General features: G+C 38.1%; 1 protein-coding gene across 1 annotated transcript in view; it reads right to left on the bottom strand.

Annotated features, from left to right (window-relative positions):
* ATF6 (activating transcription factor 6) overlaps positions 1 to 21676 on the bottom strand; it is a 259261-nt gene that overhangs the window by 49956 nt on the left and 187629 nt on the right. Inside the window, exon 15 of the mRNA XM_049881061.1 lies at positions 20872 to 20956. Within this exon, the coding sequence (XP_049737018.1) occupies positions 20872 to 20956 (85 nt within the window). The remainder of the gene's footprint in view (positions 1 to 20871; positions 20957 to 21676) is intronic.

Raw genomic sequence — 21676 nt, 5'->3', positions numbered from 1 at the left:
CTATCGCTCAAATATATGAATATTAATGTGTCTCCTTTCTTTGTTCTAGTCTATAGTGATGCCAAGTAGATTGTATTTTCTACAATGTCTTGTCCTATATAGTAAAAAAAAAATAGGTAGAGTAAATCCAAAGAGATAGGCTTTAGGTATCTTAAAAAAAAAAAAAAAAACCGTTGCCGTCAATTCCACTCATAGTGACCCTATAGGACAGAGTAAAACTGCCCCACAGAGTTTCCAAGGAGCACCTGGTGGATTCGAACTGCTGAACTTTTGGTTAGCAGCCATAGCTCTTAACCACTATGCCACCAGGGTGATTATATGGCCTCCTAACAACTCCTTTGCTAACAACAAATTATTTTACAGTTTACATTTGTCTCATCATGTAATATAAATTTTATATTTAAGGAATACATTTGTTTCTGTTAAAATCTACAATAAATCTAGAGGAAAACATCTCTATGAATATTTGGTTGAGTTCAAAGACAACTCTCGCCGAGGTACTGAAAGGATGCCCAAAGCAAAAGTTCTCTCTCAACACATGCACACCTGATTAACAATCAGTGACCCCACAGCAACTAGCGACAACAACAATTCATATCTTCAATTTCAGGGCTCTAGATTCAGAAAAATATAGATTTCTTAGGACTCTCTAAACTTCACTTATAAAAGTCCACTAGGAGGAGTATTTCCCGATGTGAACAAAAATTACAATGTCTTTGACATGCACATCATGAGATGTTGCTGGCCTATCACCCCACCCCTAGTTTGCAGATGTATTAAACAGTAACAACAAAAAATTACGGAAGTGCTCAAAGGAGTATGGAACACTCCACGGAAAGTTAGGATCTCTCATGTCTTCAGTTAGTATCATTGCAAGAGGGAATATACAGAGGAGTTGAACCTGGGCTTACTAAAAAGTTCTTCTCAAAAACAGCAATCAGAGATTATGTGAAACGGTTTACTCTTCTTACAGACTTCACAGTTCCTTATTTCTGGGTACTAAGATAAATTTATTCTGAGGAGTTGGATATGTGTGTAGTAAAGAAATAATTCAGATTTAGAGAGTTAGTAGGAGGTTCAAATCAACTTTGTTGCCTTAAATAGATGCTGTTCTCTAGTTTTTATTAGCTGAAAGCTAAACCATCTGTTTGGGTAGAAACAGATCTGTGTCACAAGCGAGAGAGGGAAAGTGATCTCACTGAAGGCTACTGGGACTCTCTGAAGGTCAACTAGGTACAATGGGCCTCAGCAACTGGCTCCTTCGGGTCAAGGAAATACTAATATCCTAAAAGATGCACACAAACTGGTCTAATCTAAACCTCTGGGGCCTCATGAATGTTCCCATAAATAATTAATAAATCAAATACAAAAAATACAAACTATTCATGGAAAAAATTACCTGTGCAACTGCCAGTAAATCTCAGCACAGTGATAAATATTTCAAGTACATAAAGACAGCTCCATCATTAACTGATTTTTTGTTTTTAAAAATCTATTTATTTTCAGGTTTATTTTGTAAAAGAGGTTCAGAAGAAGCTAAGCTAAGTGGGGATAAGCTAACAGTTTGGGAGGAGTTAAAAATGGATACCTGGATGGCTGCAAGAAATAAAAAAAGGAAACAACCAGAGGAAATGAGGGAGGCAGGAAACACCTAGAGGAAAACTATTTTATGTGAATTATAAAAAAAAGCAAAAACTTCCCAACACAAAAATAAGAATATACTATAAATTAAGCATCTCACTAGAAACAGGCTGGAGAGAAAGAAGAGACAGAGATAAATACAAAAAATGCAACACAGAATCCTTACCCTCGAGGTGATGACCTTGAGTACGCAGCGTTAAGACGAAGCAGTAAATGAGAGGTGATTACAGTAAGTTGTTGTTCGTTGTCGTGGAGTTGATTACCACTCATGGTGACCTTGTGTGTGTGTAGAGTAGAACTTCTCACAGCGGTGACCTTTCGGAAGCAGATTGCCAGGCCTGGATTCCAAGATGCCTCCGGGTGGGTTTGAACCTCCATCCTTTCAGCTGTTAGTCAAATGATTAACCGCTTGCATGACCCAGCCACTTAAGTATGTTTAGTGGAGGGAAAGATTACTCAACGACCTCCAGCAGTACTCTAGTGGCCCACAGAAGTCAGGCAGAGCTTTATAGGGGTGGGAGGATTTCAGCTGGATCTTAAAGGATGCGTCAGAGATACTCAGGCAGTATGGAGGAAAGAGGGTAGGCAATCCAGAATATGGAAATCGCATGTGAAAAGGCAGCCAGTGTGATCTCTTTAAATATAAATCAGATCAGGTCTTTTCTCTATTTAACCCTCCTTAGAGCCTTCCCACTGCACTGAAAAATCCACTCCTTACCATGGCTTACAACTCTCTCCCTGGTCTGACACCACCTCTCCCTACATCGCCCCAACACCGGCCTTCACTAGCCTTCTGACAGTTCCTATAACACACTATTTGCTGGCTCAGGGGCTCTGCTCTCTTGCTGCTCCCTCTATTTGGAATCTTTCGCATGTAGGCTTTTCACAGTTGTTTCTTCTCATCCTTCAGGTCTTGGTTTAACTGTTATCTCCTCAAAGAGGCCTTCTCGGATCACCCAATCAAAAGGGGCCCTCTCTACCCCCACCCCCATCATTATAGTCCCATCAAGGCATCTTGTTTATTTCTTTCCCCTAGATTACCACAAGCTGCAATTATTTTGTTTGGATCGTTACTGTTTGTTTTCTTCTACTTGAAGGCTCCAGGAAAGCAGAAAACTATGTATACCTTACTCTGTTGACATGCCTAGTGTTTGGCATAAACTTGTTAGTTGCAGTCGAGTTGGCTCCAACTCATGGCAACCCCATGCATAACAGAACAAAACACTGGCCGGTCCTGTGCCGTCTTCATGATCATCGCTATGTTTGAGTGCATTGCTGTACCTATTGTGTCGATCCATCTCATTATTTCCCTTGTTTTTTGATGATCCTCTACTTTACCAACCACGATGTGTTTTTCTAGCCATCATCGCATCTAAGGAGCGCATTCTAGTTGCATTTCTTCTAAGGCTGATTTATTTGTTCTTCTGGCAGTTCATGGTCTTCACTAACACTGCAATTCGAATGCATCAAATCTTCTTCCGTCTTCCTTTTTCATTGTCCGGCTTTCGCATGCATATGAGGCAACTGAAATGACTATGGCTTGGGTCAGGCACACCTTGCTCATCAAAGTGATACATTTGCTTTTTAAAACTTCAAAGAGGTCTTTTGCAGATTTGCCCAGTGTAATACATTGTTTGATTTCTTGACTGCTGCTTCCATGGATATTGACTGTTGATCCAAGTAGAATGAAATCATTGACAACTTCAATTTTTCTCCATTTATCATGATGTTGTTTATCAGTCCAGTTGTGGGGATTTTCATTTTCAACATGATTGGCATGAAGTAGGTAATTGGTAATTAAAATTTTTTGAATAAACTAATGAACCTAGACTCAGAGGACCATGAATACAGCAGTCTGGTTGGAACTGAGTTGAAAAGGTAGCTTGTGGACAGCTTGTCCTGGGCCTTTAATACCAGGTGAAGGCATTTGGATTTCATCCTACAGACAATGAATATCCATTGCTGGTTCTTGAGAAGGACAATGATGTAATAAAAGTAGTATGCAAGGATTATTCATTATGGTAGCAGTGTAAAGAGTGGATTATAGTGATTAAGATGGCAAAAATAACAAATTAAAAAGATCAGTTAAGATACTACTGCAACAATACAGACAGGAGGTTAACCTTAGTAACCCAAAGCATGGCCAAGGCAAAGCTAAAAACAAGGAAGACAAGCAATGAGAGGGAGCACAGCTTTTTTCCTTTTCTCTTCAGATACCTACTCTGTATTTCTTGCCCCCACCCCATCTGCATAAGCTTTGCATATTGTAAAAGCATGGGGTTGGTGAACGAGAAGGAATCCAAGACAACAATACAAGAAAGAAGTGGACGCTAACTTACGAGGAGGTTGGTGGTATCTAACAAAAGAGGAAAGAGAAAACTGAATTTGTCAGTCACTTGGTGGCACTTTGTTATATGAGTTACCAAAAAAGTCCACTGATGCCTTCTTAAATTCAAGATGCTTGAAGCTAACGCTAGTCCTTCCCATCCTAACCATTTTTTTTTAAGAGCAGTACTGGTCTCTAAGTGTTCTGGTCTCAAAATCATGGAATCAGCTTTTACTTCTTTGTGCTTCATAAACCATTAGTTGCCAAGTGCTATAAATTTCTCCTTTGAAATTGTTCCTTTCTGTCCATTCCAGGCCTTTAATCACCTCACTCTAAGACTCCTGCGGTGTCTCCGCCTTATCTTCTCTGCAGCTTCAACTCACCCTATGCTTCCTCCTAGCTCATCTCCCTTTCTAGTTTTTTCTATTTCCAGATGACAGCCTGATTAATAGTCTCCTAACAGAGGCTTTGCCATGTTGTATTTATGTTTCATAGCTTAAAGCCACTTCCTTAAGTCATTAATGACCTAAATCATCTGGCTGCATCCCGTGCAATAAACATTTATTCTCATGTTTCTTCTGCATGAACCTTCTCCTTACTATCTCCTCCCAGATACCTTATTCGATCCCAGCTTGGCTCATGACAAAGTGCAGCAGCAATCTGCTGCTGTTAATTTGTCCACCCCATATCCTCACTAATACCAGTTTTTTGTTTTTTTTTTTTCCAGATCAGAATGTACCTAGTTAAAACATTACATTTCAGAGTATCCCTGGAAGGTAGGCATAAGCACGTGACACAGTTTATGTCCAATGAGACAGAACTAAAGGTCTGCTAGCAATTTCTGGAAAATGGTTCCTTTCGTGATAGATGCTATGCCTTCCTCCTTTTTCCTGTCTGGAATACAGATAAGATGGCTTGAGCTGCATTAGTCTAGGAAAGGCCATGGAAATTGCAACAACCTTGGTGTTAGCATCCTTAAATTGTCCAACCAACACCAGCAACTGAATTGATTCACTGCTGTGAATTTTTCTCTTTCCCTATATATATGATGGGATTTGAGGAATGGAGCCAAATCTTACCCAAATTTCAAAGATAAATGGGGTCACAGTCTGCCTCCTTTAGGTGGTTGTCGTCTCATTAGAATACTGGCAAAGGTCAGTCCAAGGGTTTAAAACGGAAACTTGGGTCTTTCTTTACAAAAGTGCTGGCTATTGTAGTTAGTATGGTGAATGTTAATTTCCATCATCTTACTTGCCAATTATATAAAATTAATGGACCTGTGTATATGCATTGAGAAAAAAATCTTTTATTCAGATGAACAGTGTGATTTTTCTCCTTTTCTTAGCAGAAATTCTCAGTGTGGAAATTTTACTACTGGTTTTAGTAATGAGTCAAAAGTCAGAGAACTATTTGATTATGCCCTTTTTAAAGAAAAACCAAAGCATGGTTTTCAGAAGACTCCATTCACTCAACTGTCTGTTTGCAGTTATATAATCATGAAATGGAATGAAACACAATAAAAATGGAAGGCCGTAAATACATTTAAGAAATGAGATACCTGCAGGCTCTGAATGAGAAATTAATTTGTAAAAGTAACGCACAACCCCTAGGTTGCTTAGGCAACCAGCCTGCTTACGCAGAATACGTCTAAAATAGGACAGTTACCAAATAGATGTGTTTTGGGATGATCACTTCAACAAAACTGTGACCATCAAAAGCAGTTGTATCAACAATCTCTTATCATTAAAACCCACACGTTTATTTGGTTGGTTTGCTTCCTGCCCTCGCGTTATGATCTCTCCAACTAAAAACGTGGTTCACGTGCTGGCAGTGGCATTTGTGTGTGATTGGTAGTTTCTCTAGACTTCCTTTACCTGGAAATTGTTTTGAGACTGAACATAATTACAGCTGAGCCTTGCAGTCATTTGTTCACCTACTTGGACCCTTAATGATAGGCTAGAAATAAAGTACCAGCTTTGTCCATTTTTATTACCTGTCTACCACAGTAACTTAAATTATATGGCACACAGAGAGAAGGAAGCTAGTGAAAAAAAATCAAGGAAAGTGTTGGCCAAATGATGGAATGTGCTGATGGCTGTGTTCAGGCTGTTCATTCCCTGATGAAAGATGTCTGCAAAGTTGCTACCATTTAAAAAAAAAAAGTCTTCTATGCTCTATCTTGTTGAATTATAATCAAGAGTGAAAGAAAGGAAATGTGTAATTTTACCACAACATAAGTGGAAATCATTTAAAATCAGGAGATGTTGACTTATAGTACTATTAATAGAACTTCCAGAATTCTTTTTAAAAGTAGTAGTAACTTTTAGTTCATTATCCACTGTTCTGCCAATCATGCATCATTTTTAAAAGCCTTTTCAAAGCACACTTAGTACTGTATTTTACTTCAATAATCCTTGATGCGAAGACTTCCTCAGTCATAAGAAAGACAAACTTCTTTTCTTGCAATACTAACATGTTTTTACTCTCTTATGAGATAAAGGAAATTGAATAATAAAGAGAACATAGAATGAAGGGCAATAAATAACAAAAGTAAAAATGGCATGGATTGGTAATTTCTTAAAGGTATAAATTTCACACCCATGTCCTACACTGTTTACGTAATTCTAATTTAAACTTTTTCCACAGCTCAAAACCACAAAGTAGAATCATCATATTATAAAGACTATTTATTGACCTGAGGATACATTACTTTGCTAAAATTGGGAAATCAAGTTCCTCTTCCCAAACATCCCCATCCAGTATACTACATAAACCAATACAATCTGCCTTTCTGTCTCTACTTACTGTCCTTTGCCACCTCTCTAAAATTCTACAGGCTCCACCAAATCAGAGGGACGTATCACCAAATCTAAAACCTGTTTTTCTTTCTTAGTTTTATGTAACTTTTGAACTCAGAAATGACAGAAAATATATTTTATTCAGCTTTTCAACCCTTTCTATTGCTCAGGATAAAAACCCTGATATCGGAGATGTCTTTACAATGTCTTTATCTTTTCAGTGAACAAGTGCCCAAATTTTTCATGCCTATTATATACCTCAGATTATAAATTATATAGTTATCGTATGACTTGTTAAATGCATATGCCCAATAAGCCAAGAAATCTATTGCTGGGTCTTCCTATAGGTGAGTTTTTGCATGTGTTTTCCTTTGTAGAACAATTATTGAAAAGGAGGTTAATAATTTCAATGTGCTTTTCACTGTGAGCACCAAATCTCAATGTGCTAGAAAGGTAGCCCAGTACACATTTTAATTCTTTTACATTGAAACAAATTAGACTGGAGACCTATTTGGAGTATATAGCAAGGTGTATATAAATTTTTGTAAGAGAGACTGAGTTGAGTTGTAAACTGTCACTTAAAGCACAATAAAAATTAAAAATAAAAAAAAATTAGACTATCGAAAACAGGGCCAAGGTGGTGGAATAGCCAGATGCTTACAGCAATCCCTTTTAAAACAAAGACCAAAAAAAACAAGTGAAACGATTGATGACATTTATGACAAGTTAGGAGCCCTGAACATCAAAGTTAGAAAACGGACTCAGTGGCAGGAGGAGGGGGAGATGGTTCAGAAGCAGAGGAGTTGCCGGACCTGAATCACTGGGATCCCTCAGGCACCATACCCGGGAGTGGCTGCAGCGGGCTGGTAGAAGCGTATGGCTGCACTTTCCTCAGGGAGAAGCAGCCAAGTGCACAGCCTACTCACACTTCCAGAACCAGAGAAGAACAGCGTTCTCAGCAAAAGTTAAGCATTTGCATATATTTTACTGTGCTCCCCCACCCCCCAAGCTAGCCTCAGTGGCTGTTGATTTCCCAGGGCCTGAGACAGGCCCTGTTGACTGCCCTGCACCATTCTCCCAGCCTTAGAAAAGGAATAAATTCACAACTTGGAGAAAAGATAACTTGCCAGCTTCATTAACCGGGGGAGCTCAGGGCAGAAGTGGCTCCTGTCCAGGGTAAACGGTCTGCGGACTGTGAATACCTTTCCCCCCTGCATGGACCTGTGTAGGCCTATTTCAAGAGAGCAGGCCCTTGTTGGCAGACTGCAACCATTTCAGCTGAGTGGTGAGAGGTGGGTATTTGATATTGGACACTGCTTTGCCTTTTAAACAGGGTCCTCACCTACCCACATCAGTGGCATAAGGACTGGTGGCTACACTCAGGTTAACCAGTCACCTGCAACAGGGGTCCAAGGATAACTGGTACCTCCCAGTCCTTACAACCAAAAGCACTGGGTGCCCATGGCCTGTCTGCAAAACACACCCGCCTGAACACTCTAGGGAGCAGGGATGTGCTTTCCTCACAGACAGTCGGGGGACGGTTCTCAGCCCCCTGCCTTGTTCGAAGCATGACCCCCTGTTGCAACAGATACCGGTACCTACACCAACCGCCTCTGCCCCTCTAAGATTGCAGGACAAAGCCTGTACCACATCTTTGATGACCAGCTACCTGGACACGTGGGCAGAATTCATACAAAAAAAGTGAACAGACCTCTAGACTGATACACCTGATAACAGCTCCAGCCATCTGGTGACAGGACGTCAGAGCGTCAAAGGCGAAAATAATCAAGCTAGCTCACTCAAGCAACCCATTTGGGCATATCAAAACAATGCAAGAAGCTAGGATACAGTAAACATAAAATAAACTAATACAATAACTTGTACCTGGCTCAGAGAAAACAGTCAATATAAAGTTACATAAAGAAACAGATCACAATCACTTCAACAAGCACTCAATACAAGGAACCAAGGGGTCTTCTGGATGACAGTTCCATCCTGCAATTACCGTATGCAGAATTCAAAAGATTAATATACAGAACTCTTCAAGACATCAGGAACGAGATCAGGAAATGGATCAGGCAATACGCAGAACAAGCCAAGGAACACACAGATAAACCAGTTGAAGAAATTAAAAAGGTCATTCAAGAACATAATGAAAAATTTCGTAAGCTGCAAGAATCCACAGAGAGACAGCAATCAGAAATTCAGAAGATTAACAATAAAATTACAGAATTAGACGACTCAACAGAAAGTCAGAGGAGCAGAATTGAGCAAGTGGAAGTCAAAATTTGTGAGCTTGAAGATAAAGCCCTTGGCACCAATATACTTGAAGAAAAATCAGACAAAAAAAATTTTTTAAATGAAGAAACCTTACGAATCATTTGGGACCCTATCAAGAGACATACCTTACAAGTGACTGGAGTACCAGAACTGGGAGGGATAACAAAATACAGAGAGAATTGCTGAAGATCTGTTAGCAGAAAACTTCCCTGATACCGTGAAAGACGAGAAGACATCTATCCAAGATGCTCATCAAACTCCACATAAGGTAGATTCTAAAAGAAAGTCACAAAGACATATTAGAATCAAACTTGCCAAAACCAAAGATAAAGAGAGAATTTTAAGAGCTGCTAGGGATAAAGGAAAAGTCACCTACAAAGGAGAGTCAATACGAATAAACTCAGACTACTCAGCAGAAACCATGCAGGCAAGAAGGCAATGGGATGACTTATATAAAGCACTGAAAGAAAAAAATTGCCAGCCAAGAATCATATATCCAGCAAAACTGTCTCTCAAATATGAAGGTGAAATTAGGACATTTCCAGGTAAATAGAAGGTTAGGGAATTTGTAAAAAACAAACCAAAACCACAAGAAATACTAAAGAGAGTTTGTTGGCTAGAAAACCAATAATATCAGGTATCAATCCAAGATTAGAACACTAGACGGAGCAATCAGAGGTGAACTCAGACAGTGAAATCACAAAAATGAATCAAGATAAAAAAATGCTCAAAAGAGAGAAACAGCAATGTTATTATGTAAAAGAAGACAACATTAAAACAATAAAGAGAGTAAGAAACGTAGTCATAAATCTTCCACATGGAGAGGAAGACAAGGCAATATAAAGAATTAAAAGTTCGGTTTAAACTTAGAAAAATAGAAGTAAATATTAAAGAAACCACAAAAGAGACTAACTATCCTACTCATCAAAATAAAATATAAGAAAAAAATAGAGACTCAGCAAAAAAATCAAGGGATAAAAAGAAACTGTCAACAACATACAAAAAAAGCCATCAAAATGACAGCGTTACACTCATACCAATCCTCAATTATGCTGAATGTAAATGGACTAAAAGCACCAATAAACAGGCAGAGAGTGGCAGAATGGATAAAAAACACGATCCTTCTATATGCTGTCTACAAAAGACACACTTTAGACTTAAAGACACAAACTAAAAATCAAAGGATGGAAAAAATTTATCAAGCAATCAACAATCAAAAAAGAGCAGGAGTGGGAATATTAATTTCTGACAAAATAGACTTTAAAGTTAAATCCACCACAAAGGATAAGGAAGGACACAATATAATGATTAAAAGGACAATACATCAGAAGGATATACCAAAAAAACCAAACCCAGTGCCATTGAGTCGATTCTGACTCAGCAACCCTACAGGACAGAGTAGAACTGCCCTATACAGTTTCCAAGGAGCGCCTGGCGGATTCGAACTGCCGACCCCTTGGTTAGCAGCCATAGCACTTAACCACTATGCCACCAGGGTTTCCATCCAGGAGGATATAACCGTCATAAATATTTATGCACCCAATGACAGGGCTGCAAGATACATAAAAAAAAAACTCTATCGCCACTGAAAAGTGAGATAGACAGCTCCACAATAATAGTAGAAGACTTCAACACACCACTTTCGGTGAAGGACAGGAGATCCAGAAAGAAGCTCAATAAAGACACAGAAGGTCTAAATGCCACAATCAACCAACTTGACCTCATAGACACACAGAACACTCCACCCAACAACAGCCAAGTGTACGTTCTTTTCTAGTGCACGTGGAACATGACCTCATATTAGGTCATAAAGCAAGCCGTAGCAGAATCCAAAGCACTGAAACATTACAAAGCATCTTCTCTGACCATAAGGCCATAAAAGTAGAAATCAATAACAGAAAAAGCAGGGAAAAGAATTCAAACACTTGGAAATGGAACAATGCCCTGCTCAAAAAAGACTGAGTTATAGAAGACATTAAGGATAAAATAAAGAAATTCATAGAATCCAATGAGAATGAAAACACTTCCTATCAGAACCTTTGGGACACAGCAAAAGCAGTGCTCGGAGGTCAATTTATATCAATAAATGCACGCATACGAAAAGAAGGGCCAAAATCAAAGAATTTTCCCCACAACTTGAACAAATAGAAAGCAACCAAAGAAACCCTCAGGCACCAGATGAAGGTAAATAATAAAAATCAAAGCAGAATTAAATGAAATAGGAAACAGGAAAACAATTGAAAAAATTACCAAGACCAAAAGGTGTTTCTTTGAAAAAATTAACAAAATTGATAAACCATTGGCCAAACTGACAAAAGAAAAACAGGAAACAAATAACCCGAGTAAGAAATGAGATGGGCGATATTACAACAGACCCAACTGAAATTAAAAGAATCATATCAAATTACTATGAAAAACTGTACTCTAACAAATTTGAAAACCTAGAAGAAATGGATGAATTCCTAGAAACATACCACCTACCCAAACTAACATAAACAGGGGTAGGACAACTTAATAGACCCATAACAAAAGAAGAAAAGATAATAAAAAAAAACCCAACAAAAAAAAGCCCTGGCCTGGACAGCTTCACTGCAGAGTTCTACCAAACTTTCAGAGAAGAGTTAACGCCACCTCTACTAAAGGTATTTCAGAGCATAGAAAAAGACAGAATGCTCCCAAACTCATTCTATGAAGCCAGCATATCCCTGATACCAAAACCAGGTAAAGACACCACAAAAAAAGACAATTACAGACCTATATCTCTCATGAACTTAGATGCAAAAATCCTCAGCAAAATTCTGGCCAATAGAATTCAACAACGTATCAAAAAAATAATTCACCATGACCAAGTGGGATTCATACCAGGTATGCAGGGATGGTTCAACATTAGAAAAACAATTAATGTAATCCACCACATAAATAAAACAAAAGACAAGAATCACATGATTTTATCAATTGACGCTGAAAAGGCATTTGACAAAGTTCAACACCCATTCATGATAAAAACTCAGCAAAATAGGAATAGGAGGAAAATTCCTCAACATAATAAAGGCATTTATACAAAGCCAACAGCCAACATCATCCTAAATGCAGAGAGTCTGAAAGCACTCCCCCTTGAGATCGGTAACCAGACAAGGATGCCCTTTATCACCACTCTTATTCAACATTGTGCTGGAGGTCCTAGCCAGAGCAATTAAGCTAGTTAAGGAAATAAAGCGCTTCCAGATTGGTAAGGAAGAAGTAAAAGTATCTCTATTTACAGATGACATGATCTTATACACAGAAAACCCTAAGGAATCCTCAAGAAAACTACTCAAACTAACAGAAGAGTTCAGCAGAGTATCGGCATACAAGATAAACACAAAAAATCACTTGGATTCCTATACACCAACAAACAGAACATCGAGGAGGAAATCACCAAATCAATACCATTTATAGTAGCCCCCAAGATGACAAAATACTTAGGAATAAATTTTACCAGAGATGTAAAAGACCTATACAAAGAAAACTATAAGACAGTGCTGGAAGAAACCAAAAGAGACTTACATAAGTGGAAAAACATACCTTGCTCACGGATAGAAGACTTAACATTGTAGAAATGTCTATTCTACCAAAAGCCATCTATAGATACAATGCAATTCCAATCCAAATTCCAACGACATTTTTTTAATGAGATGGAGAAACAAATCACCAACTTCACATGGAAGGGAAAGAGGCCCCAGATAGGGAAAGCATTACTGAAAAGGAAGAACAAAGTGGGAGGCCTCACTCTACCTGATTTTAGAAACTATTATACTGCCACAAGCAGTCAAAACAGCCTGGTACTGGTAAAACAGGTACATAGACCAATGGGACAGAACTGAGAATCCAGACATAAATCCATCCACATATGAGCAGCTGAGTTTTGACAAAGGCCCAAAGTCAGTTAAATGGAGGAGACAGTCTCTTTAACAAATGGTGCTGGCATACCTGGATATCCATCTGCAAAAAAAAGAAACAAGACCCATACCTCACACCATGCACAAAAACAAACTCAAAAGGGATCAAAGACCTAAATATAAAATCTAAAATGATAAAGATCATGTAAGGAAAAATAGGGACAGTGTTAGGAGCCCTAACACATGGGATAAACAGTATATAAAACATTATTAACAATGCAGAAGAGAAACCAGGTAACTGGCAGCTCCTAAAAATCAAACACCTATGCTCATCTAAAGACTTCACCAAAAGAGTAAAAAGATTACGTACAGACTGTGAAAAAGTTTTTAGCTATGACGTTTCCGATCAGCGTCTGATCTCTAAAATCTACATGATCCTGCAAAAACTCAACTACAAAAAGACAAATAACCCAATTAAAAAATGGGCAAAAGATATGAACAGGCACTTCACTAAAGAAGACATTTAGGTAGCTAACAGATACTTGAGGAAATGCTCACAATCATTAGCCATTAGAGAAATGCAAATCAAAACTACAATGAGATTCTATCTCACTCCAAAAAGGTTGGCATTAATCCAAAAAACACAAAATAATAAATATTGGAGAGGTTGTGGAGAGAATGGAACACTTATACACTGCTGATGGGAATGTAAAATGGTACAACCGCTTTGGAAATCGATTTGGCGCTTCCTTAAAAAACTAGAAATAGAACCACCATACGATCCAGCAATCCCACTCCTTGGAATATACCCTTGAGAAAAAAGAGCCTTTACACGAACAGATATATGCACACCTATGTTCACTGCAGCACTGTTTAGGATAGCAAAAAGATGGAAGCAACCAAGGTGCCCATCAACCCATGAATGGGTAAATTATGGTATATTGACACAATGGAATATTACACATTGATAAAGAACAATGATGAATCCGTGAAACGTTTCATAACATAGAGGAATTTGGAAGGCATTATGCTGAGTGAAATTAGTTGCAAAAGGACAATACTCTATGAGATCACTATTATAAGAACTGGAGAAACAGTTTAAGCAGAGAAGAAAATATCTTTTGATGCTTACGAGAGTGGGGAGGGAGGAAAGGAGAGAGGTATTTACTAATTAGTAGAGAAGAACTATTTTAGGTGAAGGGGAAGACAACACACAATACAGGAGACAGACGTCAGCACAACTGGACTAAACCAAAAGCAAAGAAGTTTCCTGAATAAACTGAACGCTTCGAAGGCCAGAGTAGCAGGGGCGGGGATTTGGGGACCATGGTTTCAGGGGACATCTAAGTCAACTGGCATAATAAAATCTATTAAGAAAACATTCTGCATCCCACTTTGGACAGTGGCGTCTGGGGTCTTAAACGTTAGCAAGTGGCCATCTAAGGTGCCTCAAAGGATCTCAACCCAGATGGAGTAAAGGAGAATGAAGAACACCAAAGACACAAGGTAATTATGAGCCCAAGAGACAGAAAGGACCACATAAACCAGAGACTAAATCAACCTGAGACTAGAAGAACTAGATGGTGCCCGGCTACAATGGATGGCTGCCCTGACAGGGAAACACAACAGAGAACCCCTGAGGGAGAAGGAGAGCAGTGGGATGTTTGTAAAAAGACCAGACTTAATGGTCTGACAGAGATTAGAAGGACCCCAGAGGTCATGGTCCCCAGACCTTCTGTTAGCCCAAGACAGGAACCATTCCCAGAGCCAACTCTTTAGACTGGGATTGGACTGGACTATGGGATAGAAAATGATACTGGCGAAGAATGAGCTTCTTGGATCAAGTAGACACATGAGACTATGTTGGCATCTCCTATCTGGAAGGGAGACAGAAGGTGGAGGGGGTAAGAGGATAGCCAAATGGACACAAAAATAGAGAGTGGAGGGAAGGTTTGCGCTGTCTCATGAGGGGGAGAGCAATTAGGAATATATAGCAAGGTGTATATAAATTTCTATATGAGAGACCAACTTTAGCAAACTTTCACTTAAAGCACAATAAAAATTAAAAAATAAAAAAATTAGACTATCCTTGTCAATTGCTTCTAATCACATAAAAAATTAAAATAGGAAAAGACCTAGAAAAATGATTAAATACTTAAAAATGAAAAATAAGAAATCCACTAAAAGAATGATATTTTAAATAACTTCAAAAGAATATATACATCAAAAGAAAAAATCTTTTCACATGACCACAAAGCAATGACCAAATAACATTTACCTTATTTATTGTTTCATTCAACACATACTGAAAAAATTCAAAGCATTGCTGTACACTGTACACTGTTCTCAATGAATCTGCATAACCTTAGAGGGAGGGGTATGATGTTTAAGTATAAAATCTATCTTAAATTCTGGAGTCTAAAGTATTTTCAATAGTCACACATCTATCTTTAACACTGAAATAAACATATAATAATAAATCAGAATATATTTTACACAGTGTATTTAAATTCTCACTCTGCTATACAGCGGTTGTATAAATGGCAAATTATTTTCTTGAGCCTTAATGCCTTCATCTGTAAAATGAACGATAATGCGTAGTTGATTGCATTAGCATAGATACAAAAATGCCTCATCTTGCAATGTTTCCCACGCCAGCCACTGTTCTGGATGCTGGGGAAATACAATGGTAAGCGGTAAACATGGAAACAAGAGTCCTGTCCTCACAGAGGAGGAAAAACTGGCAATGCTGATTGAAAAGGAGATGTAAGAGGAAAACTAGACAAGCCATGGTATCACAAAAGCCTAGAAAATAAGTGTTTAACATGCAATGGAAATGCTACAAATTGTACACAAAGAGACTGACTACAAAGGGGCACGAGAAACTTTCTCAAGTAATGAAAACGTTCTAACATGAATGAGGTGGTGGTTTCATGGCTTCTTATATTTGTCAAAGCTCATTAAGCTATACACATGTAAAACTGGTGAATTTTATTGTATATACCCAGTGCCGTTGAGTCAATTCCTACTCATAGCGACCCTATAGGACAGAGTAGAACTGCCCCATAGAGTTTCCAAGGAGCGCCTGGAGGATTTGAACTGCCGACCATTTGGTTAGCAGCCAAAGCATTTAACCACTACGCCACCAGAGTTTCCATTATTGTATATATGTTATTGTATATACATATATGTATGTTATTGTATGTACATATCTCAAATCTGATTTTTTTAAATGTGTATGTCATTAAAGGTTAAAAAAAGGCAGAGGAGCTGTTCTAGATGAAAGGAAACTAAAGAGGTGTGGTGGATGAATGCAATGTAGAATCTTTGGATTCTGGATTAAAAAAAAGCTATAATGAATATTTGGGGGGCAAATGTGGAAATCATAATATGGGCTATATAATAAACTATATTGTATCAATGTTAAACTTTTTAAAAAGTGTTTTTAAATCATTTTATTATGGTTATGTAGGAGAAGGTCTTTTTCTTAGGAGATGAATGTCCAAGTATTTAGGGGTAAAGTGTCAAGATGTCTGTAACATACTTTTAAAATGGTTCAGAAAAAAATACACGTGTGCATATACGGACATATGTACAGACACACAAATATAGGCAAAACAAATGTAGAAAAACGTTAATTGGTGAAATCTAGGTAAAGGGTCTCCAGACGTTCATTAAACTCATCTTTCAACTTTTCTGCAGATTTGAAATTTTTTTTTTTTTTAATAAAAATTCGAGGATTAAAAAAAAAAGGGAACAGTCAGCCATGTCAAATATTGTTGAGTGCTCAGGTAAGATGAGAATGGGGACACGACTTTTGGCTCTGTCAAGGTATTGGACAATAACGACTCTTTTGCAAAAGCATGTCAGTGGAGTGAAGAAGACAAAGGCTTGGTAAGAGCGGACAGAGGAGAGAATTGGAGACAAGGAAGTGAAGACAGTGAGTACAAGAAACTCTTTCAAGAGTTTTGCTATGAAGGGTAGCAGAGAAATAGGATGTGAAGCAAAGGGAGTCTCCCTCGACCAAAGATAATATTAAGACATTTCGTATGCTGGTGGGAATGATCTAGAAGAGAAGAAATTGATCATGGAGGAGAGAAAGGGCATGATTTCAGAGGCAAAGTTCTTAAAACTGTAAGAGGGGCTGGGATCCAGGTTTCAAATGCAAGGGGTGACCTTAGATGATGATGATGACAATTGACAATGGTAGTAACTCAGCAGTTAACCCAAGAAGAGCTAGGCCCTATTCAGAGTATTTTTACTCATTAAATTCTCACACCAACTCTAAGAGGAGGATACTATTAATACCTCCTTTTACAAATGAGGAAGCTGAGGCATAGAAAAGTCAATTAACAGTTAACTTGCTCAACCACACATATTTAGTAAGTAGTAAATCTGGGATTAGAACCTAATGGAAGAGCCTTCTCTTCTAGTGCAACAAACGGAAGGCAGAGTTTGGGTGTAGATGCAGCTGGGCTGGTGGAACCGGTCGTCAGGTAGCTCTTGTATGATTACATCTATTTCCTCAATGTAGCATTTGGTGACTTCATCAGATGAGGGGGTGTGGAGATTTGAGAAGAGAAGCCGAGAAATTCTTGTTTTAGACAGGAGGAAAGTGAATTTACTAGCAATGATTGGCACTGTTGACTGACCCTTTGAAATTAAAGGTCGTAAATTTTAAATGACTCTACTTGTCATGCCTGGATAATATTTTCGAGCAATTTTAGCTGCTTGAGAGTAAACATAAGATAAGAGGATAGTTTGGTTTAACTACTGTTGGGGTTTTACCAGACAAATGGGACCTAGGGGAGAAAAAGGGTTTGCATTCAGTGGTGATAGTATGGGTTCATGGAATCTAGGCTAGGTAAGGAGAAATATGTGGCCATAAAAGATGTAACAGATGCTGAAAAAGTGGTAGTGTCAAAGGATTGGAGATTTGTGAGGTCAGAGAATAGCTGGAGCACAGGTATTAAAGTAAGAGAGCTGGAAGGTTAGGAAGTAAAAAGGAGTGGGATGTTTGAAGAGAAGATTTCAAAGAGTATGCCTTTTGTCTTAGTTACCTCAAAAAACCCACTAACCCACTGCCTTCAAGTCGATTCCGACTCATAGCGACCCTATAGGCCAGATATCCAGTTATCTAGTACTATTATAACAAAAAATACCACAAGTGGATGGCTTTAACAAACAGAAATTTATTCTCTCACAGTTTAGGAGGCTAGAAGTCCAAATTTAGGGTGCCACATCCAGGGGAAGTCTTTCCCTCTGTGCTCAGCTCTGGGGGAAGGTCTATGTCATCAATCTTCCCCTGGGTCTAGGAATTTCTCAGCACATGGACCCCCAGTCCACAGGACACACTCTGTTCCCAGCTCCTCTTCTTTCTTGGTGGTTGGAGGTCCCTATCTCCACTCGCTTCTCTCTCCTTTTATCTCTTGTAAGATAAAAGGTGATGCAGACAACACCCCAGGGAAGCTCCCCTCACACTGGATCAGGGCTGTAATCTGATTAAGGGTGTTACATTTCACCTTAATCCTCTTTAACATAATCTAATCTTGCCTCACCAACCACAGGCAGAGATTAGGATTTACAACACATAGGACAATTACATCAAATCACACAATGGAGGACAACCACACAGTACTGGGAATCATGGCCTAACCAAGCTGACACATATTCTGGGGGGACAGAATTCAATCCATGACACCATTACTGATGATGATGAAGTCTAGAGTACAATCATGTGAATGGAAGGGCAAGGTGGCACAGAATAAAAGATGATTGATCAAAAGAGGCCAGAGTACTCAATGCATCTTCTGTGTGGATGTTGAAGTTATTCAGAGAGATGACAGAAGCAGTGGTGGAGAGTCGTTGCTGAGTGCAGGATGACAGCAACAAAGAAGGGTAAGAGGATTAAAGCCTGATGATACACACTTAAAAGATGTTAGCGGAATTGAAGGAGAGATAATTTGAGCTGTAGTGGGGAGTAAGGATGCCACCCATCCTGCCTGCAGGCTCTGAGGCACATGAGGTGGGGAAGAAAAATTAGGCTCCAATTTGGGAAGCATCCGCAGAGCAAGAAGGTAAAGGAACTATTCAGAGAAGAGGCTGAGGACGTAGCAGAGTACTTGACACATGGCATATACTCAACCGATATTTTTTTAATATGAATCTTAATTTTTCTGATAAAAATAGAAGTCTACTATATCCTAAACAGGAAATTAAAAAAAAAGAAAAACAACTTATGAAACAGATAAAAAGAAAATGATCCTCTAATGGTTGTATTTTTCAAATCTAAGAGACTCATCTTCAAAAATTAGTCCTTTGGCCAAAATATGCAAAAATCAAACAGTAGCTTATTGTTTTTGTCTTAATATAAATGTATACCTCACCACTATAAAATAAAATCAGGCATTCTCTTATAAAAGAACTCGATATTGGAACAAAATCAAATGAATTATGCCTTGATGAAGCTTAGAAGATAGTCCTTCTGAGAATGAGCTGATCAGAAGCTAAATGTGTTCCAGTCCAAGCAGAGAAACCTAGGTAACTCTGAGATGAAACTAATGAAATTTGCTAAATAAATTTTTTGAAGTATAATATAATGTACTTGGGAATATAACATATTGTCCTTCTTCAGGTAATAGTGTGATTACTCCATGAATGGCTTTAGAGGTACGTCTTTAGCGAAGGAAGATACTTCTTTATGTTATAGTTTTATTTCTTAAATTTATTCTGAATGTCTTTGTTAGACTAAGGAAATAATTCTCTTGTGCTTTAACAAAGAACATTCACATTTTATTTTAAGTCTATAAAGCTGCATCATAAGAATTCCTAATAAGCAGTCTTTTTTTTATATGGCTCATAAAATTCTATAGTCTTCTGTGGTCTTAAAATGTATAATAGAATATCTAATACTTGCTCCCTAAGACTAAATCTTATTGAAATTTATCCCGGATCCCAGTGTTTTGTTTTACTCTATTTTATAATTGTATTTAGTAGTTTACTTGTGATCATCAGCCAGAATGTGAGCTGATTCACTGTAGGTTAGTTCAAACAGCGTTTCATTTTCATACACACCATTAGATTCTTATCACTAGACAGAATATTTACCAGTACTTCCATTATGCCAGATAATCGGACTTTAGAAGGATGGCCAACCCTCCTGTTTTCAACAGAGTTTAACGTCATATGTCAAAAAAAGCAATTAGCCAGTAACTTACACTGTGCTCATTTACAATACACAGTTGGCATTGGGAGTAAGCTATTTTTGATTCTTCATGAAGAACCCAGCTGAAAGAAATGTCTCCTTCATCGAATTTCCTTAGGACTTTGTATACTCCTCACGGGACTTTCTGTTTGGATTACAGTGATTTCTGTACATGTCTTACCTTTCCTTCTATAAGCTGGTACGCTATTCCTTAAGACCTTTGGATAGCCTCCAAGTACTACAGTATTATTTGTATGTTTTTTAATACCTAGTACTACCAATAGAACAAAATGCAACAGTAACACTATTAATATCAAATTCATCAGCATTATGGATTAAATACAAATAGGCTTCTTTGGTTTTGTCTGGGAATCATATTACCACTTTGAGTTCCAAAAATCTAACCTACCAATCCACCGTCAGAACACAGCGGGGACTTCTTCTACTGCGTGTGTGAGCAGACAGGTCCCTAACAACACGTCTGCACGGCAGTCAGTATGCCAGCGTCTCCCAATTCGTAAATACAAGAGAAGTACTTTTTTTTCTTTTAAAAATATGGTAATTAAAAGAAAAGAGTGATGGAATTTAAAAATAGTATTTTTGTGAAAACACTGGAAAATGTTTAAAAAACAATGGCATGGATGTACCTCTGCCAAGTGAACACTTTAAATGTTTCAGTTAATCCACAGAATTTTGGTTAGAAAAGGAATCTCGTGTCATTCAGAAATCAAAATTTCAACTTACCATTTATGTTTACAGCCGGCAAGACAATGGACATCTTTGGTCTTGTGGTCTTATTATGGGTAGTAGCCGGTAACAGCAGATGATCCTAAAATCGACAAAGAACAATCTGTTCATATGTTAGCTCTAGAAAAGGCCAGGTTCAGGGTTTCCAGGAAGCCAACACTTCATCGGTCATAAAAAATGACAGTTTTTATCTGAACGTGGCTTAGAGGTAATTAACTACAAATCATCTTAGGATCATTCGCTCATTAATACAACAAACATTTACTAAGTGTCTACCACCACTAGCTACTGTGCAGTAGTCTTGGAATACTCCTAGGCTCTGATAACGTATTTTTTTCATCATTCATTCAACAAACTATCAAAAAAGTAGGATTTGATATCGATGAGGGTGATAAAAATTCAATGCAATTTAGCTCAAAGTCAACGTGATTATGAAATTCAACGATCAGCAAAGCTAGGGAAAAAAATCTAGAATGTGAAAATCAAATTGAAATTTATGTACATGATCCGAACTGTGTAGAAAACATTCCCAGTAACTGCTTGCGCTTTACGTAATTCAAGGCAACATTCCCAAGAGAATTAAAACAGAGAAAACAGATGAGTGAAGTTGCTCTGTTAGAATCCCAGCATTGCAGCATGGGAGTTTTTTTGGGAGAGGGGGAAGCACATTGTTAAGACACAAAGCTCACACATTTCTGAGATATTTTGTAAGACATATTATAACCAAGAAAAAACATAATTTGCTGATCTTCATGTCATAAGAATTATAAATAGCTTAACTCCTATAATTAACATACTGTTC

Source organism: Elephas maximus, chromosome 3 (genome assembly GCF_024166365.1).
Source record: "Elephas maximus indicus isolate mEleMax1 chromosome 3, mEleMax1 primary haplotype, whole genome shotgun sequence".
Classification (NCBI taxonomy): domain Eukaryota; kingdom Metazoa; phylum Chordata; class Mammalia; order Proboscidea; family Elephantidae; genus Elephas; species Elephas maximus.
This window is presented reverse-complemented; position numbering and strand designations above follow the sequence as displayed.